The following is a 24,573-nucleotide window of genomic DNA, read 5'->3' as shown; positions in this document are numbered from 1 at the left end:
AGGTCAGTATTATTTCCTCAACTGGGCTTTAAATAGTTTCCTACATTTGATACTAATAAAATGAAGGGGTGAATTACAGTGAAGGTATTTCACTCCTTTTCTTAAGTACAAGCGAACAAGAAGCATAGTTGTTGTGTTCTAACACTCAATTGAGTGATGTCTAGCCAACAAAGTAATTAAGCTTTCATGCTCACCCGAAATACTTTCCAGCTATTTCCCACAGCATGCAAATAGTGCAGGTGCTTACAGAAGCAGACAGCAAGCCAGTCCCAAGAGAATGGGTGTGGCCTGAATATAATCTATAAGGCCAGCTAAATACCAGAGGGTAGGAAACGTTCCATGAAGGATGACTGAATGTTAAACAAATGCAAGTATGAGCAGCTCAAGAGGCAACACAATGGTCGGGAATGCAACTCCAATAAATACTCCAGATGACTCTGCACACTCATTTAGCATTCCATGATATTTGCCATGTTGTTATAGAACTATTATGCCATTTTTCCAACAATTAGGCTGAATATAGGATTTTAATGAAGTGTCACAGCTTTCAATAACTGTAAGGGAAACTCACCAGGTAATTTGTTTGTTGATGGTTACATAAATTTTACTCAATGTCTCTTCTAGCTGGAACTACCAGTTGGATTCAGGCCATACAGTTGGAGGGTATTCTCCAATCCAACCTCCTATTTGATATAGAAATTTAGAACATTTTCAACAAAATGGCAGTTGAGGCTCTGCTTGAAGATGCTGAGCAAGGGATAGCCCTTCTACTAAGAAAATTGGTTTCTCCTTATATTCAGCCTAACCATCCCCTAAACCCCTAAGATCCATTTACAGTGGACCCTCTACTTACAGAATTAATCCGTATTGGAACAGTGGCTGCAAGTCGAAAAGTCTGTAGGTTGAATTTCCATTGACCTACAATGCATTGAAAACCGATTAATCCCATAACCAGAGGTTTTTATTCTATTTTTGTTCCATTTTGGTTTTTTTCTGGTCTGTAGGTCGATTCTCCAGCTGCAAGTCGAATCTAAATTTTGCGGCCAGAGAAGTCTGTAAGTCGAGCCGTCTGTAAGTCGAGCCGTCTGTAAGTCGAGGGTCCACTGTATTAACTACAGATGGACTGTTTATAAAGTTTTATATGATTTCAGATTAGGATTGGTGCAACAGTTAGCTCATGTCCCTGCTCAAATGTCAATTGGGCCAGGTATAAGTTCATCATTAATGTCCTTGACATTATTTCAATAGTATGTTTGCATTTTATTTTCATTTATTTACATAATAGTTCCCTACTGTGGGCCTAAAGTTCCTCCCAAAAAGTATCAAATAAATATGAGAACATATCAGTATGGTAAAATTAAAAATTAAAAAATGTTAACCTGCAAACAAGTTTGAATAAACCATCATTGATCAATATACCATAAATTCAGAACTACAGTGCAATTAAACAAACCAGTAACTAGTTCGCATTTGAACAGCTTTCATCTCTGTTTTGTTAGATAGTCATGTATGAATGTAAAACCTGGAAAAGAATGAAAGCTTGGTGGTTTGTACAGACATTGTGCCTGACATAGCTTCATTAATGCCCCAGTTAATGCTAATACAGGCTCTAAGGTATGAATAGTTTTCAGATTCAGTAGGAGTAAGACTCAATTAGCTAAATGTATATAAGAATACCAAAACAAAGTGTGCTTTAAGAGCACCCATTTGTTTTGCTACCTAATGCCTCACTGCACAACAATAATGTAGCTTAAGAGACTGCACTTTCATTTTTATGAATGACAGCTGGGCCAGAAATAATGTCTGAGCTTGCTCCAAGTCAAAGACGATCAGTGCAACAGATTAAAAGTGTATGCCCACATCACCTCATCTCCCCTCATACCAAAGTTTTCCATCACTATGCCCAATGGAGTTTCCAAAGTAGAAAATAAAAGATGACAAAACAGTGAAGAAAGAAACTTGCTACCAATATACTAAAACAACTATGTATCTACATGAAAATGACCAGGATGGGCACAAAAGAAATCTCAAATTACAACGGCAGGTTTCTGTTTCATACCCAAGCCAATCTCAAAAAGCTCTTATTTACAGTTAAAGTAAAAATTTTCCAACACATCTTGTAGTACGCCTATAAGAAACAATGATGCTAAGTATAGTTTGGGAGTTCTTCTGTGAGAATCAGCATCAAAAATGTATAATAAATGAGAGTTTTGATTAGAAGGGTTTAAAACCCTGCAAGTGAGCAGTAGTTTTGCCTTGGTCTTTCCTGAACTGCTAAGAAATAAATAAGGATTGCTATCGTGGCTTCACAACATTTCCCTTTTTCTTTTACACTGTTCAATCACTCTTCATCTCTTTTCTCCACAGACACTACTTCTCTCCCACACTGTCTAGCCATCCTTCACATCAAAGCAACAAAATGCTCACTGTATCCTCACATTATTGCTCATTAGATCACAGATTAGTGAAGCGAAGCTGGCTGAGGTCCCAAATGAGAATTATGTTTCAGAAAAAGGAGGTGGGCATCCATGCCAAAGGAAGGAAGGAAAGTCCAAGCATGGCAATCACCCAGAACAATGATCAAAAGAGACTGAGACAAGCAGGGGGAAGTTTCCCCCTCTAAAAGATTCTGTATCATAAATAAAAATGTAGCCACACAATTTCTTTTCTTCTTTTTACTCACCTGATAGGCAACTATTTGAAGAGATACAATTTTTCTCATTTCTGAATATGGAAAAGGAGGTTTATGGTTAATATCTATTATGTGGCTAACCCAGATTTTCTTCATTTCCTTAGAACTGTTCCAATAGGGTCCTGCAGCCTTATCAAGGTACTAAGAGGAAGTACACACTCAGTAGATGTATGTAAGAATATGTAACACACTTTCAAATCATATACTGGTTTCATGTATATATAGTGATTTAATAATTTAACCCCCAGCTTTCATTTGCATCCATATTTCAAGATACCAGTTAAGGAAAGATAAGCCTTTGTTTTATAATTTTTTTGATCTGGCAGCCAAGATGGCCAGTATGAAGAAAGGTATGACAGCCAGAAATGAAAATGTGATTTAAAATAAAATCAATTTGGGGGAAAAACTTTTTAACTTTGTTTTAAGACCTCTGTGAGGTTGGCAACTCCCAGAGGCCTATGCACAGCATATGTTCCTCTCATGACCTGTCCCTAGATATTACCCCCCCGCCCGCCAAAATCAAAATCAAAACACTGATGGGAAATGTCCCTGACATCTTTAAAGCATACACAAGTTTAGGTAGATTTTCTGACATGGATGCGTTAATCATTTCTAAGACAAGATAACACGGGTGTTCTTGAATGGAAAAGTGGTTTTTAAAACAAGGTGTCTCAGATTAAGCTGCCTGAAATCTTTCTTCATGAACTCTAGAAAAAGGATAGGAATTGAGCACATGCCAGTGCAGAGCATCTGCCACACTTTGGATTAAGGTGAGAAAAAAAGGTGGTGTTCCAGTTCTTGTAGGCCTATAGTTCTAAAGTCTCCTTGCCAGTTCAGGCAATGATGAGGAATACAGGGAGTTGTAGTCCAGCAAGATCAGTTTGGACAGGAAAATAGTGTGGGACTGTTATACATTTATTCTTTCTTCATGTTTTCAAGCCAATTTTTAAATTATTAGTCTTTTCTCTCTTATTATTCAATTGCTTTTAATGTTATAGAAGTCTGTATCTTATTACAGTGGTGCCTCGCACAACGAGCGCCTCGTAGAGCGATGAATTCGCTCTACGAGGACGCTTTTGCGATCGCTAATGCGATCGCACAGCGATGGCCCCAATGGGCGAAAATCGCAGAGCGAAGGTCGGTAAGCGGTTCGCTTACCGACCTTCACTTTGCGACCCGCCGATCAGCTGTTCCGCGGCTTCAAAATGGCCGCCGGAACAGCCGAAAGGGCCGGGTGCAGCGTTTTTGCGCTCTTGGTAAGCAAGGGGAGGGCGCGAAAACGCTGCCGGAACAGCCGAAATGGCTGCGCGCAGCGTTTTTGCGCTCTCCCCTTGCTTACCAAGGGCGCGAAAACGCTGCGCCCGGCCATTTCGGCTGTTCCGGCGGCCATTTTGGACCCGCCGATCAGCTGATCGGCGGGTCCAAAATGGCCGCCGCGCCCCCCAAAACGGCCGTGCGCAGTGTTTTCGCACCCTTGGTAAGCAAGGGGAGAGCGCAAAAACGCTGCGCGCAGCCATTTGGCTGTTCCGGCAGCGTTTTCGCGCCCTCCCCTTGCTTACCAAGGGCGCGAAAACGCTGCACCCGGCCCTTTCGGCTGTTCCGGCGGCCATTTTGAAGCCGCGGAACAGCTGATCGCAGCCATTTTCGTGCCCTCGTTCAGCGAGGGGAGGGCGCGAAAATGGCTGCCGGACCCCTGAAGCATCGCTGAACGGTGAGTTTTCAGCCAATTTGGAACGCATTAAATGATGTTTAATGCGTTCCAATGGGCTTTTCTGCCCCGCTCAGCGATGTTTCACACAGCGAGGGTTAATCCGGGACGGATTAACCTCGCTGTGCGAGGCACCACTGTATTTAGTTACGTCAGCAGAAGTCGAACAGTGCAAATTTCAGCAACAAATTTGCCAGTGATTAAGAACTCGATGTTTGTATTTTATTTTATTTTATTTCACACCAGTTAAGTGACTTGGTGCACATCAAGAAATACAAGCTTTGACTTAACAGACAGCTACCTGTGGCTGAGCTTTACAGTGCTGGACTTGCTTGCTTAGAAGAAAAATGAAATGGAATGAAATGAAACTTTCCAAACATGCCGTATGTTTCCCAAAGGCCAGTTCAGCATGAAAAAAATTATCTGAGTAGTAGAAAAGGGTTTCCTACCTATAGCATAGAGCAAGAAAACCTGAATGATAATGTCTCATATCAGCTGGAGCAAAGTTTTCATTGCAACCACTGTCCAAACTATTGGTTCAGGCTACAGAGACATGATCTTTCTGCTATCTCTAATGTGATATTTTCATATTAAAGTTAATAATGAATTCACATTGGATTTACTTTGTTTCTCCATATTACTTCAGGTCTGGTTCGCCTAGATAAAACCATGCTGCTTTGTCATATGATTAACAGACCTGCCAAATATTTAAATTATTGGCACAAAATATTATGTCCTCAGATGCCATGAAGGCATATGACACAAATGATACAGTACTGAGAGAGTAAAATCATCATTGCAAGGATATAGTTATATTCACCACTCTTCTTCTAGTCTTATAGAGATTGCTCTCAATACTTGGTACTTGGTGCAACACATTTCTCTGAGGATATATGTTTGCCTGCTGCTGAATCATTGCCCATTGTAGAAATGAGAGGGGAGAGAGGGAAAATGATTTCCTATTCCTCTAACAAAGTGCCATTATACAGTAGACGGACAGCATTTCAGAACAAATAATGGGACAGACATTGCCCTTAGCATTATCTTTAATTCAAAAATTCAATACTGCCCACTTGACGGTAGCATTTACAGATTAAAACACAGCTTGAAAGATTCTTTCTGCAAGTTAAAAGATAGTGGTAAACACAATATTTCATCCTCTTTTAAAAAAAACTACAAGTAAACATAATACAGGGAACTCTTACTATACTAGAATGCAGTAGATAAAGTAATTTTGGCCATGTTGAATAAGTGGCAAAAATAAAGAAGCATTAATAATTGACATTTATGCTAAATGTTCAAGGTAATCAAACAAAGCACCAGTACCTAATATAATCGTTCAATGTGATGTTTTTTTTGGTGGGATACCAGGATGGCAGCCTTAGGACATGCAGCAGGCCAGCACTCTTACAGTATTTTTATTGTTGAATCTCACTGTTCTGGCACTAATCTCAACCTATTTCCCATAAGCATGCACTTGGGCTTTCCTGGAATTGCAGGCTCAGCATTTTGAAAAATAATTAATGCTGAGTTTATATCATCACATCCATGGACTTTGCACTCATGTACAGACTGATGAGTCCAATGTTCAGATAGCCAGATTACAAGACTGTGAAACAAGGAAATTTACTGTGTACTAATTAGGGTCACTATAAGTCAATTCTGGCATGACGGCATAGAATACACACACACACACACGCACACGCACATGCACACACACACACACACACACAAAGAATGGAAACAGGAACTGAGTCAAACTTGCAAAATCACACAAAAGTTGGAAATTTTTTGTTATGTATGTACATAATCTTCAGCACGGGGAAAAACCCAAAGCTCCATTGAAAACTGTATTTGGTTCTGGGCACCACAGGTTTAAGAAAGATACTGACAAGCTGGATCATTTCCAAAGGTGGGGCAACCAAGATGGTAAAACATCTAAAAAGCAAACACTTTTTGTCGCCATAAATCTGGGGACTCTTCAGGGCTTTTCAGGTAGAGAATACGCAGAAGTGGGTTGCCATTCCCTTGTTCTGGGGTAGCTTTGGGACTGTGCAGCTTGCCCAAGGTAACACAGGCTGGCTCTACTCACAGAAGGCACAGTGGGGAATCCAACCCCCAATCTCTAGCTCTGCAGCCAGATACCTAAACCACTGAGCTATCTAACCAGCTGGTAATATGACAGCCATAATTTAAAAATCTGAAGGACTATCTCATGGAAAATGGAGCAAGCACATATTCTGTTGTACTAAGGGATAATATGGAAACCAAAGGATCAAAATTAAAACTAAGCACTGGGAAGAATTTTGTGAAAGGAACAGCTGTTTGACCATGGAGTAACTATGCTAGAAGATGGTAGATTGGCCTCTGCTGGGCATCTGTCAAGGATGCTTCAAGTGTGCATTCGCTAGATTAAATGACCCTTGCAATCCTTTCAAATTATACAGTGCTACAAGTCTATGATTCAGGTTATCAACAGATCATAGAACGTGATACAGGCCAAACAATTTCTCACCAAATTTTCCAGAGGACATTATACAACACTTCCAAGCCTGATACAGTATCTGATGTCCTTCATTTGGCTATATATAAAGCATCAAGACTTGGTGATCGACATAGATTACACTCTCTGGTGAAATACAATGGCTGAATGTGTGAGCCAGGATTTTTGAATTCAAATCTTGCAGCAGAAACATAATAAGTGTGTTTTGTAAGGGCTTTACTCTTTTATCAGCCCACCAACAGCAATATGAGTACAACCATCCATGTTTACCATATTACTTTAAAATTAACACAGGTAAAGGTAAAGGTTCCCTTCGACAATTTTTGTCCAGTCGTGTTTGACTCTAGGGGGCGGTGCTCATCCCTGTTTCCAAGCCATAGAGCCAGCATTTCTCCGAAGACAATCTTCCGTGGTCACATGGCCAGTGCGACTTAGATACGGAACGCTGTTACTTTCCCACCGAGGTGGTCCCTATTTATTTACTCACATTTGCATGCTTTCGAACCCCTAGGTTGGCGGGAGCTGGGACAAGCGACGGGAGCTCACTCCATCACATGGATTCGATCTTACAGCTGAAGATCTACAGACCTTACAGCACAGAGGCTTCTGCGGTTTAACCCGCAGCGCCACCACGTCCCTGGTGGATGGTATTAACATACTATCAAGGCAATTCTGACTTTCGGCACCTCCTTTTCTAGATAAAGAGTAATCAGAAGTAGTTCATTCCCTTTTTCTCAGTGCTCTCTTGGACTGTGGAGCTTCCCCATAACCATATAAGCTGGCTCTTCTCCCAGAAGTACTATTGGGTGACTGAAGTCCTGACCGCTGAGCCAGATGCTCCATCTCACTGAGCTACCCAGCCAGCTAGTTTACTATACAGAACTAGATGTCAGAATTACTGAGATGGCATAAATATGTAAAGTAGTTCACACAAAAAGTTTATGGTAAAAGATTTGAATATGGTATTATCCACAGTTGTTTTGTGGTATAATTGTGAACTTGGACAAATAGTTCAAAAGGAGTATGACTGTTTCTAGGAAACTGTTAAAGCTATCTCATTTGCACTTTAAGCACAACAACCAACATATGATTCCCAATATCAACTGAAAAAAGAAGCAGTCTTGATTGTCCCCCTTACATCTGCATCTGGAAGAATACCTTATTTTCCGCTTGGCCCCTCAGACCCGAGCTCCACATCTCTCTCACCCCTTCTACACATCCTGCTTTCTGTTCTCAGACTACTTTTTGCACCCAATCTGTCAGCCCACTTTTTGTCCACTTCTCCTTCCTACTCTTCTCCATGATCAGAACCCTTGTCAAAGATTCCATTCTCACTAGTAGAGATGTAATGGCTCAATTGTCTCGTCTTCATATGAGAGGACAGGGAACTGCAAAATAATTATTCCCCTTGTCCTGTGTTAAGATACAGCATTTTGTGCAGCTCTCAGCAAAAGAAAGAGAATAGTTTTTCCACAAGTTGAACAATGTTGTACATGTAAAGCAAGTAATGCAAATCGCAAAAAACAATGATGGCTGGTGCTTTGTTGTATAGACATTTAAGAACTGGAAGTGAGTGGAAGGTTGTTCGTATCTTTTAAACCACTTCCAGTCATTTTCTGCTTCTTCTCTGTGTATGTGCATGCATATGTACACTTTACTTTTTAAAGGGAAATGCTGGTTTTGCTCAGGAAAAGTATGCACAAATTATAGAGATCTTGACAAACAAAAAATAGTGCTCTTTGTCTTACAGTTGCCTGGAGGCAAGGACTCAGTTGAGTCTGAAAATTCCTTGTCAATGTGTCTCATTGAGCTGAGAAAGCATAAACTGGTGAGAACAAATAATTTAGTGAACGTGCTTTACATCTGTACTGACTACCCATTTTCCCTTCAACTCTTTGTATTCCCCTACCTTCTTTAGATTCATCGATTCTTTTTACATGTTCTGTTCCTACTTTTCTGTCATATGCTTCACAGAAGACATCTATTGTTTAACATTTCTGTCCAAAAGCAAAAGCAAAAAGCAAAGCATACTGCTTATATATCATCCCATAGCACAACTATAATGTTTCGGGGTACAATGACAGCCACTGATTAAGAAGAAATCATGGCAGTGAGTGCATATTATAAATAGCTTTTCATTACCATGCACCTTCATGTTGAATACATTATTAAGATACTTTTAAGATACGGGATGCTCAATTCTCCCATTAATGTTATATGTATATATATATTCAAAACAAGCAAACAGAGCAAAAAAAATATCTGAACCAGTTCAAATGTCTTACCAGTTTACCAGTGAGAAGCAACAAAAGATTTCAAAAAAATTCAGCAGAATTTGATATATTCCAATTCTGCCACCCTCTGATCATGCTCATTCCTTCCAAGAACTCTATGATGGTGATGTGGAAAACAAAACTGCACATTTATTGTGTGTTAAAAAAAATAATTACATGATGCCATATCAATTCCAATTTATGGCAACTTTTTCCAGTGTCTCCTCCTCAAAATGGTTTACCAATCCCTTCTTCTGAAACTGTGGCTCTTGCACAAGACTATACAGGCTGCCTGTTCTCCCAAGAAGCACAGTGGGGAACCAAATTCCCAACCTCTAGTTATGGAGAAAAAAGTTAGGTTACTTACCTGTAACTTTGGTTCTTCTAGTGGTACTCTGTGAATTCACACAAATGGGCTATCCTGCGCCTGCGCAGGAACGTCCGGAAGATTCTAGAGCTTAAGAAAAAAGAGTCAATTAGCTCCCCCCGCAGGGTATATAAGCTCCGCCTCCTCCATCTTCCTTTCAGTTCCCTAATCTGCTGTTACCGTAAGTTAGATAAGCATGGTATCATAGAACGGTACCGTGATGGATAGAGGAGAGGAAGGGAGGGATATGTGAATTCACAGAGTACCACTAGAAGAACCAAAGTTACAGGTAAGTAACCTAACTTTCTTCATAGTAGTCTCTGTGAATGCACACAAATGGGTGAATAGCAAGCTGTACTCACCAGCAGGAGGGCCGTCACGGTATCATAGATGACAGTATCGTCCGTCCAAACGCCGCATCATTTTTGGCTCTGACATCCAGTCGGTAGTGTCTGGCAAACGTCAGGGGGTAGCCCAGGTGGCTGCCTTGCAAATGTTCTGCAGTTAGACACCTTTGAATAGGGCTGTCGAGGTGGAAACCGCTCTGGTGGAATGTGCCTTTAAGCCTTCCGGAAGAGGTTTCTTGGCCAGCTGGTAAGCCAGGTGAATGAGCTGAACAATCCACTATGATACTGATTGAGAAGAAGCAGGAGCACCTTTGCGTGGTCCGTGGTAACATAAGAAGAGATGCGGAGAGCGTTGGATGGACTTGGTGCGTTGTAGGTAGAAGGCAAGGGCCCTTCTAATGTCAAGAGCACCTGTACCAATGTAGGAGGTTTGTCCCAAGAAGATTTTACCAGCTCAAACAGAGCAGGAATGAGACTGAGGCTAGGAGGAGAGGTTTTGTCCTGCTCCATATCATGGAAGACAAGGTCCCGTACTTGTTGAGGGATTTGTGCATCAAGCTGTAGGGTTTTCGCCATCCGCATAATAAGCTGTGCATAAGATGAAAAGTCCTCTGACGAGGGCTGAGAAGACGAGCCTTGGGCAGCAGTGTCAGGGGCGTCAGAGTCCGTGGACACCGTAGATGGATTAGACTGCAAGGTGATCAAAGGAGAACGCCTCGGTACTGCGTCTTCTGGTGCCATTTCCACATCTGATTGGGTGGACTGGGAGAAGGGCACAGTATCGTGGGCATCAGGACCAGAGTAGTGTGTTGTGGCTTGAACCAAAGAATGTCCTCCATTGTACTTAGAACGCTTGGGAAGTGCTGTAGGTACCGTGGGAAATTGCCTCTTACAAGATGATGCTTGAGGTGTAGAAAATTCCTGTTGAGTATGTGGCTGACATGGGATAGAGGAAGCCATGGTATGGTGCTACGGTACTTGTGCCTGAGGCTCCGGCTGGTAGGCATAGCCTGGGTACAGACACAGTTGAACGGAGCATAAAAAGAATGGCCAAATTGTGGTAGTCCTTGCGGACGCTACCCATCACCTCCATCCCGAGGCTGGTACAGAGCAATATTTTTGCACTTCGTGGTACGCTTTCTAGGAGTTTCATGATCAGACTCCTGTTCAGATGGAGACTCGGTATTAGCCTGCCCTGAGAGTATCGAGGGCTTGAATGGGCAACGGCCCGGCTGGCGTCTGGCTCAGCCTCAAATTGGCCCGAGTTAGGTAGCATGTTCCTGAGCTGTCTGGGCTAAAGGAATGTGCTCCTCTGTATCAGAGAGTCCAACTGTTTTCCTCGAAGACTCCTCGAGTAATATTGAAGGAGCAGGAGGAGGTACAACAGGCAACTTAGCCGGTTCCTTTGCTCTCTTGGGCTTATCGGTAGCCTTCTTTTTTTGCAGGGCGTGAAGGCGGTTTGGCTTTTGACAGTTTGGAAGCGTCCTTAGCCTTAACCTGCCCAGAGACGGTAAGCAGCAGTTGATCAGCCAAAGAGTCCTGTTTAGAAGCCTCAGCACGCGGAGGGGACAGTACTGTGAGGGAGGCGCTTTCCATGTTTGGAGACAGAGTCTTTTCGTAAAGGAAAGCTCGAAGTCTTTGGCGCCTCAGCTTAATTGCTTGCTTTGAAAAATCTTTGCAAGCAGAGCAAGACTGATCTTGATGCGATTCTCCAAGACAAAACAAGCATTTATCGTGTCCGTCTGATAAAGGGGTTTTTGAGAGCATACGACACACTGCTTGGAGCCCCGAGGGGCCATAAACAAAAAGAAAAAGGGGGGGGTTGTTGATCGAAGGGGGGAAACGCAACAGAACAAAAGAAGTAACTTAAAATCAGCAAGTTCTGTCAAATAACCGTTAAAGTAAATAATAAAACAAGAGAAAAAGGTAGCTAGCTAGCTAAGTATTTAACGGTCGATAGTTCTGGTCTTCCTCCGTCCTACAGGAACGGCGGAGAAAGAGGAACTGAAAGGAAGATGGAGGAGGCGGGGCTTATATACCCCGCAGGGGGGGGAACTAATTGACTCTTTTTTCTTAAGCTCTAGAATCTTCCGGACGTTCCTGCGCAGGCGCAGGATAACCCATTTATGTGCATTCACAGGGACCACTACGAAGAAGCAGTCTTTTTATTCCTTCTCAAAGTGTAAGCTCTCTTAATACTGGCCAGAAAATACATAACCATGAGTGTCAGTATCCTCCAGCCTTAAATACATTTTGTGGGGAAATGTCTGTAACATCAGTGTAACAGCTTGTTTAAACAACTGATCTGCTGATTTATGGGAGCTTGACATGATTCACCTAGCAGGGCATCAAAGTTGGTAGGCACTGGGTATGGTTAGAGCAGGACAAGGGACATAAAGAGGGAACTGCTAAGAAAGTTGTTTTGGCCAATTCAAGTCCTACCTGCTGGGCTTGTGGCCGTAGTCAAGATTGAAGAGCTATAACTGTTGCCTTTTTGTTACTGAGCAGTCTAAGACAGATATAAGAAGTGCAAAGAAGATAGTTGATGAGAAAAACAGGTTTAATTTGTATTTTTATCTCCAAAAGGGAACTATCTAGTGTATCAAAAGGTTACACGCGTGGACACTCAAGAAGGCAAATACAGCTAACAAATACTGTGTCGTAGTCCGATTAATCATATCCTCAGCCTGAACTATCAACAGGCCCCTGTAGACACCTCCCCCGCACCCGATTGCTAAAATCAACATAAAACCCATGGGAGAATACCTAGATAAAAATCAAACTGCCCAGAACGGACAAGCTTGCCACACACACAAAACTGTGAGCTGACAAGAGGGGGGAAAAGTCTGAACAGGCAATTAAAAGGGGGGAAAGCACAAGGCCCAGATGGGTTTTCAATGGAGTACATTTTCAATGGGTATCTATAAGAGCTTCCTAGACAGTATTATAGAACCATTCAGACAAAGGTTCCTGGATGCTATTCAAAACAAAGCCTGCATTATAGTAATTAGCAGAAAATGGAATGCTTAATTAACTGGGAAAGAGTCTACACTTTGCTCATCATACAGCCCCATCAACTGATCTATTTGGATGCCAAGAAAATAGCTAAAGTCTTGATGCTAAGACAGGAAAGTATATTTTTCTCCAAATTAATAAATCCAAGCCAAAATGATTTGATACAAGAGGCTGCTGTTCTTCCCTTAGGAAGCACTGAGGCTTCTCAATCTATTTAAACACACACACACACACCAGTTTGTTCAATAATGTATCACTATTGAGAGCTGGAACTGAATGTACTGAAGAGAAGATACAACATACACAGATGAACAGCAGGGTATTGTGTAAATAAAGGCTTTCTTGATTATTAAAGTGGCTTTAGGCTGCTCCCATCTGGGTTCCAACAACAGAGTAGAGACAGCCACATATGAAAAACCTGCACTGGGACAAACAGGGGCTTTAAAAAAGAGATGGTATTTCAGAAGCATATTTCTATAACCTGATTTCTAATGTTACATCTGAAGCAAGGACTCTCACGCTCCAAGATCACCATGTTCTAGAGACTTTGAGCACATCGTTCATGCTGCATGAATAAGCATTCCTCTTGCTTTCGATGTGACAAACATGGATACAGAACAGTGAGACACACATCTTAAATCTCCACTTCTTCAGTGTCTGGGTAAGCTTAGTGAATATTAAATATACTCCCAAGGGTTGGTTTTCCCCTTTTGAGGAGCCTGCAGTACAAACCACATGGTTAGGAGAAGCAGAATACTTCTGAAGTGTTAGCTTAATTAGTTAAAAGGATCAATTAAAAATAGACACAGGTATTTCAAAGGCAAGGAACTGGAAAGCAAAGGAATACACTCTTAGTCTTTTAACACACTTTAAAACTGTCATGGTTTGAAAAAAGATGCAAATGTTTATTACTTGTAATACAAACGAGAAATATTATTTTGGATCTGGTTACTCGCCTGTCAAGTATGTGACATATGGTTTTCTTCTTAATGAGTTGGATAAATAATTTATGCAATGCTATTTTAGAAAATGCCACATATATAGCAAAATATTTGCTTTAAAATTTTCACATTTGGAAAACTTACAGGACAACCTCTCACAAGAGAATATTGCTAACAGCTGTTGCAGAATCTTCCTTGGCTCTTGTGCAGTTTCAGGCAAAAGGGTTTTGTGACAATCAATTACACATCGTTTATATAGTCTTTCAGATTGAAAAATATGCTGCAGTTCTTATGGCTGACCTTCTAACTATCAGGAAAGGAGATCAATATGATTCTCATATCAAAGGTGGATCTTTAAAGGCCTTAAGAGTAAAATGACCCTGATAGGCAGTGCACTCTACAGAACTCAGTTGTATGTAAAACCAGGGGTTTACATGTGATCAGTCCAGCTCTGTAATTTCAAAACAACACATTGGTATATAAGGTACTGTTACAGGGAAAATAGAACTGAGAAGGTGGTGGAGAGGGGAGAAAAGCAAAAGCTCTAGAGCCACGTATCATTTAAAACTATCCATATTTCTTTGTGTGGATTTTTTTTTAAAGACGGGGCTTATGCTAAAAGAACAATACACCCTGTTTCAGTAAATACATAAATATCTCTGATATCTGGAGCCTTAAAGCAAGAAGTTCCAAACCACTAGTTACAGGTACTTCAATAACCAAGGTGCTGCTGTAGTTTACTAAGTGATAAAGTCTCTCCTTTTATGATGTAATTAATGTTTAGTTACTTCTATAGTTACAGGATGTATCTCCCCCACAACAGACATCACATTGTTGTGCATGTCAAGGCAACAAAGCGGCAGACAGAAACATGCATTTTCTACCACAGGCCTTCTAGCATTCAGATTTTTAAAAAAACAAATGAACAATAACTATTTTACTGATCTTTGAGAAATCCCAAACATTACATTCAAATATTTTAAATGCTGATACTAAAAAAGTAACTTGCAACTTTGCTTTGGGACCCTGAAACTATAACTTTTTTTAAAAAATGGCTTTCCAAGTTCTGGTAATATCTGCATTAAGCACCAAACATGAATTTTCCAGCAAGTTAGGAATGGACAAGTATTTTGACCTCATCCGTCTCCTTAACTAAAAGTGCTCTTTATCTCTTGTGTTTGAACTAGCTTCCATGGTGTTGTTGTTTCGGTCAAATCGGATATTACATACCAAAGGATGTTGTCTTGAGACATAGGAAACTGTCAAGTCTGAACATTTGTTCCTCAAGATCTGCAGTTCCCCAGGTATTCATATCTAAATATTTTCCAGCAGTGGAAACAAGTGGGCTTTTAATGCAGGATGTCCCCAGCTATCTTGGGACATCCTGCATTAAAAGCCCATTTGGTTCCACTGCATATCATAGGAAATTCTGCAGACTCTTCATATTAATGAAAGAAGCTCAAACTAAAACTGTGCTCACGACCTGGGGTTCAAATTCCAGGTAGCCGGCTCAAGGTTGACTCAGCCTTCTATCCTTCCCAGGTCGGTAAAATGAGTACCCAGCTTGCTGGGGGGGCAGGCAATGTGTAGCCTGCATAATTAACTTGTAAACCGCCCAGAGAGTGCTTGAAGCGCTATGGGGCGGTATATAAGCAGCACGCATTTTTGCTTTTTTTCTCCAAGTACTTTCACCAATTGTATACCTCCTGCTATTCCTCAAAACTCACTGGTCAGCTTTAAAAGAAAAAAGTACAGAAATGGTTAGACTTGTCTTCCTATCGTCTGGTAGCAGGAGTCCAGAATGACATACTCATTTCATGCAGGCCCACCCCAACTCTATAAATCTCCCAAATAAAGACTAAATATTGTGCTTGTTGTTGCTATGAAACTCTTTCATTCTTCTTGTTAAAAAGGATTTAGTAAAAGGAATACACATGAGCTCAACATGCACTTAGCACGCACCTGATTGCAGCACTTTTGAAGCTTAGTAGGTAAGAATATGATCTCTCCCCTGCATGGGAGAATGTATGAGATCAGAACACAATAAATACTAAGCATAAAAACCTGATGTATATTAAATGCATACTAGAAGTACATAAATGTAAAAAAAGAAGAATGTACAGGTGTATACAAAGGCAGTTACATACATTTAATGCAGTGGATAAAAGTAATGACATATGGAAACAAGTCATGTGCAAAGACAAGACTATGTTTTATACTCCAAATTAAGAGTCAAAGGAAACCCACATCAAATTACAAATGCATTTTTATTTGTTCATGTGGTCCTTAAAGGAGAATGGATATGCAGTTTTGTAAATTTCACAGCAATGGATGGAGGGCACATCACATAATTCAATCTTACAAGATAAAAATTGATGAAATACATTCAAGATGGTTAAAACTTAACATAGAGCGCATTTCAAAAATATCAGGATGTATAATGAATCCCTGATCAAAGAGTAAAGGAAATTCAGTATAGACAGTTTAGTAAGCATTTTTTTTAAAACAAAAAACAAAAAACAAGTAAACATAATTCTTGAGGAATCTTATAAATAAGACTACAACTTTGCTCCCATAGGGCAGAAAATTTGTGCTTGATTTTTAAAAAGTTACGAGCAGGAAGCAAAACTTAATTGCTAACCATTAGCATGGGAGTAAACATAAAAGCTTTTACGTAGAATTGTGCATATTGCTGGAAAATTTAAGCAATAGGGAAGAACAGGGAAAGTGCTAAGGCTGTTAGAAAAAAGAAAACAAGATTAAACAAATAGGAAAAAAAACAACAACAAAGCAAAACAAAACAAAACCCCTTAGATTAAAGCCAACAAGCCATAAAGGCACTCTTTGGTAAAGGCAGTTAAAAGCATCGTTCCACCCTTAAGCAAGATATGGTGAAAGAAAAATTCTGTTCGTTTAGCCTTTACAGATCCTACATTCTGCACAAAATACACAGGCATGCATGGATGCATGCCTCTCATACACACACACAAAAGCATTACACTCATCCCCACATAGCACACCAGACAAAACTTAAAAATATACTGCTATGTTACACATACCTCTTGTACTGAACGAGCTGCCGGCTTATCCTGGTGATTGGCCAATATCAAAAATGGCAAAGTGCATAACTGTGGGTGCTGAAGTGCAGAATGCAGTTCGTTTCTAGCAATTTCTAAATCATCTTCTGAAGAGGCACTGTCTAATACAAATATTACTCCTTGGGATCCTTGGTAGTAACGACTCCAGTACTTCCTGATATTGTCAGCTCCTTTAATGATAATTGAACAAAAGTCAAGCAGCAATGTCAAAGAGATCAAATACAGAAAAAGAACTAAATATACTAAGTCTATTTTAGAAATAAAATCAGAGTCCCTGTTCTTTTCCAAATTTTGGTCTATTGTACTATGAGTTAAATATGTATTAACTTTGTGAGACGTATTTTGGCCTGCCAAGAACAATCCATTCTCTCTGTTTCAATCACTAATATTCTTATAGGAGTTCTCTCTCACTTTCTGGCTTTCCTTTATGTTAATTTTTTTCATTACAATTACCTGCATCAGAGCCTGGAAAAATTACTTTTTTGGATTATAGCTCCAGAATCTTCCAATCCGTCCATGCTGGCTGGGTATCCTGGAAATCACAGTCCAAAAAGTAACTTTTCTAAGGGGAGGAATGTGAGATACAAATATATACACAAATACAGGTCTTTGTTTGCATCTCATATATTTTTCCCCTTCATGGTCATCTTCTCTGTTCTATTCCAGGTTTCTGTTCCTAGTACACAAATACGCTAGCAAAAGGTACTTCCACCTGGAAGGCTCCAAGCACAAGGAAACAAAAATTATGGCCTCAATCCACATGGCATTCCTTACTAAAGTAGACCCACTGAATCAGCGAGATTTACAAAAGTATTGACCTGCCACTGGGGATGGGCCAAATGAAATACCATATTTTTCGCTCCATAAGACGCACCTTTCCATAAGACGCACCATTTTTTGGAGAAGAAAACAGGAAAATATAATCTGTTTTCTTTGCTCCATAAGACGCACAGACTTTCCACCCCCCTGTTTTGTGGGAAAAAAGTGCGTCTTATGGTGCAAAAAATACGGTAATTCCAGTGGATTATACAGTAGTGTGATAAATGCAGCACTACACTAACAGCTATCAAGATGGCACAACACATCTCCCCGTATCCTACCAGCCTACCCAACATTTTATTTCAGAGTGTTTCCCAGCCCCTCTGGGAAAGAGTCTGTCAATTCCCAACTCTGTAGATAGAAGCAGTTCCATTAGTGAGATGGAAACCACTGGGGAAAAAAATTTGAAAATTCAAAGGTCTGTCTTTTGTACTAGCCATAGAACTACACTTGCTTTACATTCTACCTTTATTTGTCCAGCATAAATCCAACTACTATATGAGATCCCAAAAGCTCCTCTTTTTCTGTTTCAGCTTCTACTTGGGACTCACCAGTGCTTCGATTCTATTGGTAAATAATGGGGTTTGAGCCTGTACATACCTGACACTAAACATAAATTGACAGAATCATTTGAGACTATTGCCAGTGAAGGTAAATCTAATTTAAAATTAACTAACAATAAGGGGTGGTAAATTTGAGGGAAACTTGTAATTATAATACTCTCCTCTGTTGGTCCCTGTCTGGATTTTTCTACGCTGTGTAGCTGGATGTTTTAAGCCAGCAATTTCCACAATGCCAATAGTTATAAGGACTTTATCTCATAATCTAATGAGTAGATTTCAATGTATGGCTACCTGAGACATCTTGCTGTCTGTGGCAGAGAAGCCATAATATCGAAGGCCAAGCATGTTATTTTGCTTTCTGGGATGCCTCTCCCCACTTCTGCATCCCAAAACACAGTGGTAATAGTTTTAGATAAAATTTTTCTGTCCTACCTGGCATCAAAAATCTACCTGAGGTGTTTGTCTCACTCTGCTTTAATGCAGGGATAGCCCTACAGCAGGTTCAGTGCATCCTTCAACACAATTGGTGAATGGATAGAGTCATTTATGAGAGGCAGGTCTCTTACTTTTCTTGGCAACAAAAGGCCTAGGATTTGCTCTCCGTGGTTGTTGTTTCCTATACTGGGCACCCACGGCCACAGCAGCTCCTTTACTATAATATATTTAGGTGTTATTGCCAGTGTTTCATTAGCAATAACCTGATCTAATGCTGTTTTGCATCTATGCAAAATATTTATCTATAGAGTACTGTAGAAATATTCCACTCAAACTTTTAAGCAGCAGTTATTAAACTTGCTGTACATGAGGATACCTTGAAAATTGTCTGGAATTTACACCTAGTGCAAAATGCAGCAGCCAAACTTTCACAGCGACAATATACCACATGTTTGCACTGGCTTTCAAATTGTTTCTGAGGTTAGTTGATGTTTTCGCTCATAAAGCCCTGAACAACTTAGGACAGGATATCTGAAAGACAGCCTCCTCAAATGAGCCTGCCCAGGACTTAAGATCAATGGAGGCTCTGTTGTTATGTTCCACTGTCAGGAATGGGCAGAGTGATGAGTACACAAGACACATCACACTATATTTCCTATAGCAATTGCCAGATAGCAGAACTTTGCCCCATCCATTCCTGGATCAGGATGGGTCCCTTGCTGTGGAGCTTCCAGCAGGCAGCCAAACTGTAATATCGCATTGCCTTTGATCTTTAAAAAAGTTTTTATAATTAGCTTTGGAAACTACTTTTTTAAAGACAAGTTTCTATCTTTTTTTATCGTACAGTGTTATGTGAAGCCCTTGTAGTAGAAAAATCATTTTTTTAAAAAAAAATTAACAAACATATATGCATGCAAGAGATGATCACTGCAGGTGGAGGCGCAGTAACTCATTGAAGACTCTTCTACCCTCCCAATCCTATCATCATAGAGGGGAAGGAACAGTCTCATAGCACAATGTTTTGCACTCCTTGTGTGCTTCTGGAAAGCTGCTCTTCTCCTAGACCAATTTCCTGTCACTTTTACATGCTAATTCACCCTCTCAATGTTTCAAGTAAGAAAAAGACTTCTCATTCCAGGAAGCTAAACACAGAATTTATTAAACTAAAAAGGTTTGTGTTGGTGTTGTGTTTGCAAATTAAACATGTTTTTGCTTAAATTACTCATGAGTAGTGGCATGCCAGCTGTCCCTCAACCAATTAACCTGGTAGGTTAAACTGGGCTTCTTTTCCAAGTCTGATCATAATCTCTTATTTGAGAGAAGCATTGCAAAGCTCCAAAAATCACCTGGCTACACCAGCACTTGCTCTCAAGAAGGATGGGAGCTCTTCCCTCATGTGCGAAAACAAAGAACTATCCCTACTCTTGAATGATTTCAGCTGTCTTTCAAAGCAGCATGCGAACTTACTTTAGCTAGATCAGTCAAAACGTTTCAACTTTTGTACAGTATTTGGTTTCTACAGTAACACTCATATTCTGGAAGGGAGTTTCCTTTAGGAATTCAACCCCACACCCGAAATCATACATACAGTACAACTTCATTTACTGTGTATAACTAAAGCCAAAAAACAATCCCTCTGCTCACCTTTTCTTCCCCACTTATTTTAACTTATCTTCTTTCTCCCCCCACCTCACCCTGGCAACCCTTTCAAAGTTTGCTTTGCTTCTTTTCTTCCAACATTGGTGATGCTTTGGAACCGTAACCTTTCAAACCGAGGCTGTCCCTAGTACCTAGGGATTATAGGTACTCAGTAAAGGTTATATAAAAATAAATAAATAGTATTTATTTATTATCCTAGATGCACAAACAAAATACAAAGCTCCCAGTCAGACATGGACTTGTTTAATACTATTATACCTCCAAGTTCTTTTACATTCAAGATGGCATTCTGGAATGGCACTGCTTTTATGCAAAAGCCTGAAATAAAAATAAATAAAAAAATTAGTAATGAGTAAAGAAACTATCCAAAGCAATATTGCCCCCCACCCACCCAAATAGAAGCCATATTTCTCCCTGGTTTGAGCCTTCAGCATCTTGTAAGCTTAAAGTGTCTGGGCAAAGTTTCAAAAGTTATCTTCTCACTAATCCCTTCCCTAATCCCAGGCTCTTCCATTTCCTCCATTCCTTTGAGATCCACTTTACTGCCAAAAATATTTAGAATTATTTTAAAAACATGAATGATAAAAGCAGATTAGTTATATAAAATAAAACAATGTAAATGCCTTTTGCATCATTTTAATACAACTGGGGAACATTGTTTAAAAAATTAGAGAGGGCACATAGAAGACACTCTCTTCCAGAATGCAACCATCTAACACAGAATAAAGTATGAAAAAGAAGACTCTTGTTTCTGATGGCTACTAAGGGTAGCCCTGGGTTCAAAAAGCAGACGGAAAATTATTCTATTTCAGATCAGCTGCTTTTTGCCCATCTGGCCAAGGGCTACTCTGGGCAGTTCACTCCATGTAAAACCACATGACCAAAATACAATCAACAGAATAAAGAATAAAAGTAATAAAATGCAAATAAATCATACCGTCAAAACATAAAAATATATCAACATAAAATATTCAAACATTCAAAACATCACAAATATATGTGCCTCTCTGCATTCTTCCAATTCATACCTCAGTGTAAAATCAAATCCATCACTTTATAATGGAAAATCGTATGATTTGATATATAGATGCAAAATTCAGAACGTCACAAATGTAACCTCCCGAGAACATCTGCTGGTCCTATACAATCTTCCCAGGCCAGGTGGATGAGAGCATGGATCCCGGAAGAGGCCCAGAAACCAGGCCTTCTCGGTGGTTGCTCCTCAACTCTGGAATAACCTCCCACCCGAAATCCACCTGGCACCTTCACTGAGAATTTTCAAGCGATTGTTAAAAACTTTTTTTTTCCTGACAGGCCTTCCCAGACCTTATAACATCTTAATACAGTGATTGGCCTTAACACTGATATTATCAGTCCTGCCGTCTTACTTTTATATTATTTTAATTATTATTATCTTAATTTTTTTTGTTTGTGTTTAATTTTTATTTTAGAACTATTATGTTTATTGCTCTGAAATGTTCTTCTTGTCTATTTGTCTAACATCTATACCGCCCAGGGTGGCCATGGCAGCCAGATGGCTGGTATAGAAGTTGAATAAATAAATAAAACATAAATAAAATAAAAATGTTTTATTTTTACACTGTTTTTCTCTTTTTCTGAAAAAGAAGAAATTATGCATACTGTCTGCAGTAAATTTGTTAAATTCATTAAACAGGCCATGGAATTTTATGCCTTACTGTTTGTTTATATGTACTTATTTTAGTTGCCAAATACTATTTTTAAAAACTGATTTAATCTCTGTTTATGACTACATCCTGACTGTGAAGTAATACGTTGGCTTGGGCATGTCGTGAGAATGGCTGATGGTCGGATTCCAAAAGATCTCCTGTATGGAGAATTAATGCATGGAAAGCGCCCCAGAGGGAGACCACAGCTGCAATACAAGGATATCTACAAGTGGGCTCTGAAGGCCTTATGAATGGACTTCAACAGATGGGAAACATTGACATCTCAGCATTCAGCCTGGAGGCAGGCAGTGCATCATGGCTTCTCTCAATTTGAAGAGACCCTTGTCCAGCAGGCCAAGGCAAAGAGGCAGTCCCGAAACCAGCAAAACCAGGGAGCTGCACAGGGGACAGATTGTATTTGTCTTCAGTGTGGAAGGGATTGTCACTCTTGAATCGGCCTTCTCAGCCACACTAGACGCTGTTCCAAGTCCTCCATACAGAGCAAATTACCATAGTCTCTCAAGACTGAAGGATGCCTAATCTAAAAAAGTATTTCTATTCATATTGTGTTAAAAGTATATACTGTATACTTCATTCTTAGATTCGCAGACACATAGGTTTGGGCTGGTGAAAGGCTGTGGCAGAACACAAAGGAAGTGAGGTGTGTTATCCAGGAAAGGAATTAGCAACTGCAAGACGCTCTGGATGTTCTTGAAGCTGGGACAGTTTGGATGCAAGAACCATCCAAGGAGCTGCCTGATCCCGTGAATTCTCCATCTCTCTTCTTAACCTGCTAGCCAATGCTCAGAATATGGATCACATTGTGCACCCAACGCACACCTGCATTGTCCCTGTATCCATTGGGTGTAGCACAAGGTACCTCTGGAGGCTTCTGATATCTTCACAACCTTTCTTCAGGACACCTTCACTGCTTATACACAGAAAAAGAGAAGCAACTGCTGTTCAGAGGGCTGCCTGACTGGCAGAATTCATCTAAACATTAGATGGCTGATCTTGTTTGAGATCTAGCAAGCAGCTGCCTTAGGTTCCTCCACTGGGAAAAATCAATCAATCTTGAGTTACTGTATCTTCCCTTCAACATAGTTAGGCAGGACATGACCTATTATTATTACAACTACCATGCCCTGGTTTTTCTTTTTAGCCATGGCTGTGCTGCATGTTTCGTATCACAAGTGGTAAAAAGTGAAGATAAGATGGAATGTCAGCCTTAAATTCTCTATCCCACCCAGTAACCGCTTATATGAACAAAAATGCTATTATATAAAGTAACACAAAGAAAGCTCATTTCACAAATTATTTAAATATTATATACATTACTGAATAAAATATCCTGAATTTGTACAAGGTCACATTCTATATGTTCACTGACAGCCTTTCTAAAAAGCCAAATTTTATTACAAATTATTCCCCTTCTTTCTTTCAGCAGATCATGGCACTTAAAACATGAAACAAAAAAATACATGAACAAATTCCTCCTGTAGCTACCAACAAACTCACTCAAGAAGCATACCGTTTTTAGTATGAGATCCCAGATTCAAACCAGACATGATGTTGAAGCTTCATGTTAGGTATTTCCAAATAACTTTTTCTGGCTATATGACTTGTATCAGGGCCATGACATGAGATAAAGGAGGGTCTAATTTTTTGAGAGCTGCTCTGAATCTATATCATCCTCATAAAGCTGTACAGTATATGTCTACAAATTTAGAAAATTACAGTAATCCTGTACATTTCCCCTTCACAGGTTACAGGAGCTTGGAGAAAGTAGGTTGAGATTGGCACCAGAAAACAGGGTAACAGTATTAATCCAGATGTGGGCAAATTATGGACTGCACAATATTGTTAGACTGCAACTTTAGATAGCTTTCCTCATCATTTGCTACACTGACTAGAATTAATGAAAGTTACTATTCAACTAAGATCATGGCCACTGGTCCCATCACCTCCTGGGAAATAGAAGGGGAAGATATAGAGGCAGTGACAGATTTTACTTTCTTGGGCTCCATGATCACTGCAGATGGTGACAGCAGCTATGAAATTAAAAGACGCCTGCTTCTTGGGAGGAAAGCAATGACAAACCTCGACAGCATCTGAAAAAGCAAAGACATCACCTTGCCAACAAAAGTCCGAATAGTCAAAGCTATGGTTTTTCCTGTAGTGATGTATGGAAGTGAGAGCTGGACCATAAAGAAAGCAGACCGCTGAAGAATTGATGCCTTTGAATTGTGGTGCTGGAGGAGCCTCTTGAGAGTCCCCTGGATTGCAAGGAGAACAAACCTATCCATTCTAAAGGAAATCAACCCTGAGTGCTCACTGGAAGGACAGATCCTGAAGCTGAGGCTCCAATACTTTGGCCATCTCATGAGAAGAGAAGACTCCTTGGAAAAGACCCTGATATTAGGAAAGTGTGATGGCAAGAGGAGAAGGGGATGACAGAGGACGAG

At 40.1% G+C, this 24,573-nt stretch overlaps 1 protein-coding gene across 4 annotated transcripts in view; it reads right to left on the bottom strand.

Moving 5' to 3' along the window:
- The window catches only part of ARL15 (ARF like GTPase 15), a 207,010-nt gene that overhangs the window by 82,407 nt on the left and 100,030 nt on the right, over positions 1-24,573 (bottom strand). For 3 of the 4 annotated variants that reach the window (XM_078384437.1, XM_078384436.1, XM_020783592.3), the window contains 2 exons: positions 20,679-20,738; positions 16,906-17,114 (listed from right to left, as the gene is read on the bottom strand). In XM_078384437.1, coding sequence (XP_078240563.1) covers positions 16,906-17,114; positions 20,679-20,738 — 269 coding nt within the window. Of the gene's footprint in view, positions 1-15,808; positions 15,858-16,905; positions 17,115-20,678; positions 20,739-24,573 lie in introns of all 4 variants that reach the window. The other variant, XM_078384439.1, reaches the window with a different exon arrangement.

This window comes from Pogona vitticeps, chromosome 2, assembly GCF_051106095.1.
Source record: "Pogona vitticeps strain Pit_001003342236 chromosome 2, PviZW2.1, whole genome shotgun sequence".
Lineage (NCBI taxonomy): Eukaryota > Metazoa > Chordata > Lepidosauria > Squamata > Agamidae > Pogona > Pogona vitticeps.
Note: the sequence above shows the minus strand (reverse complement) of the source record. Positions and strands in the feature narration are given on the sequence as shown.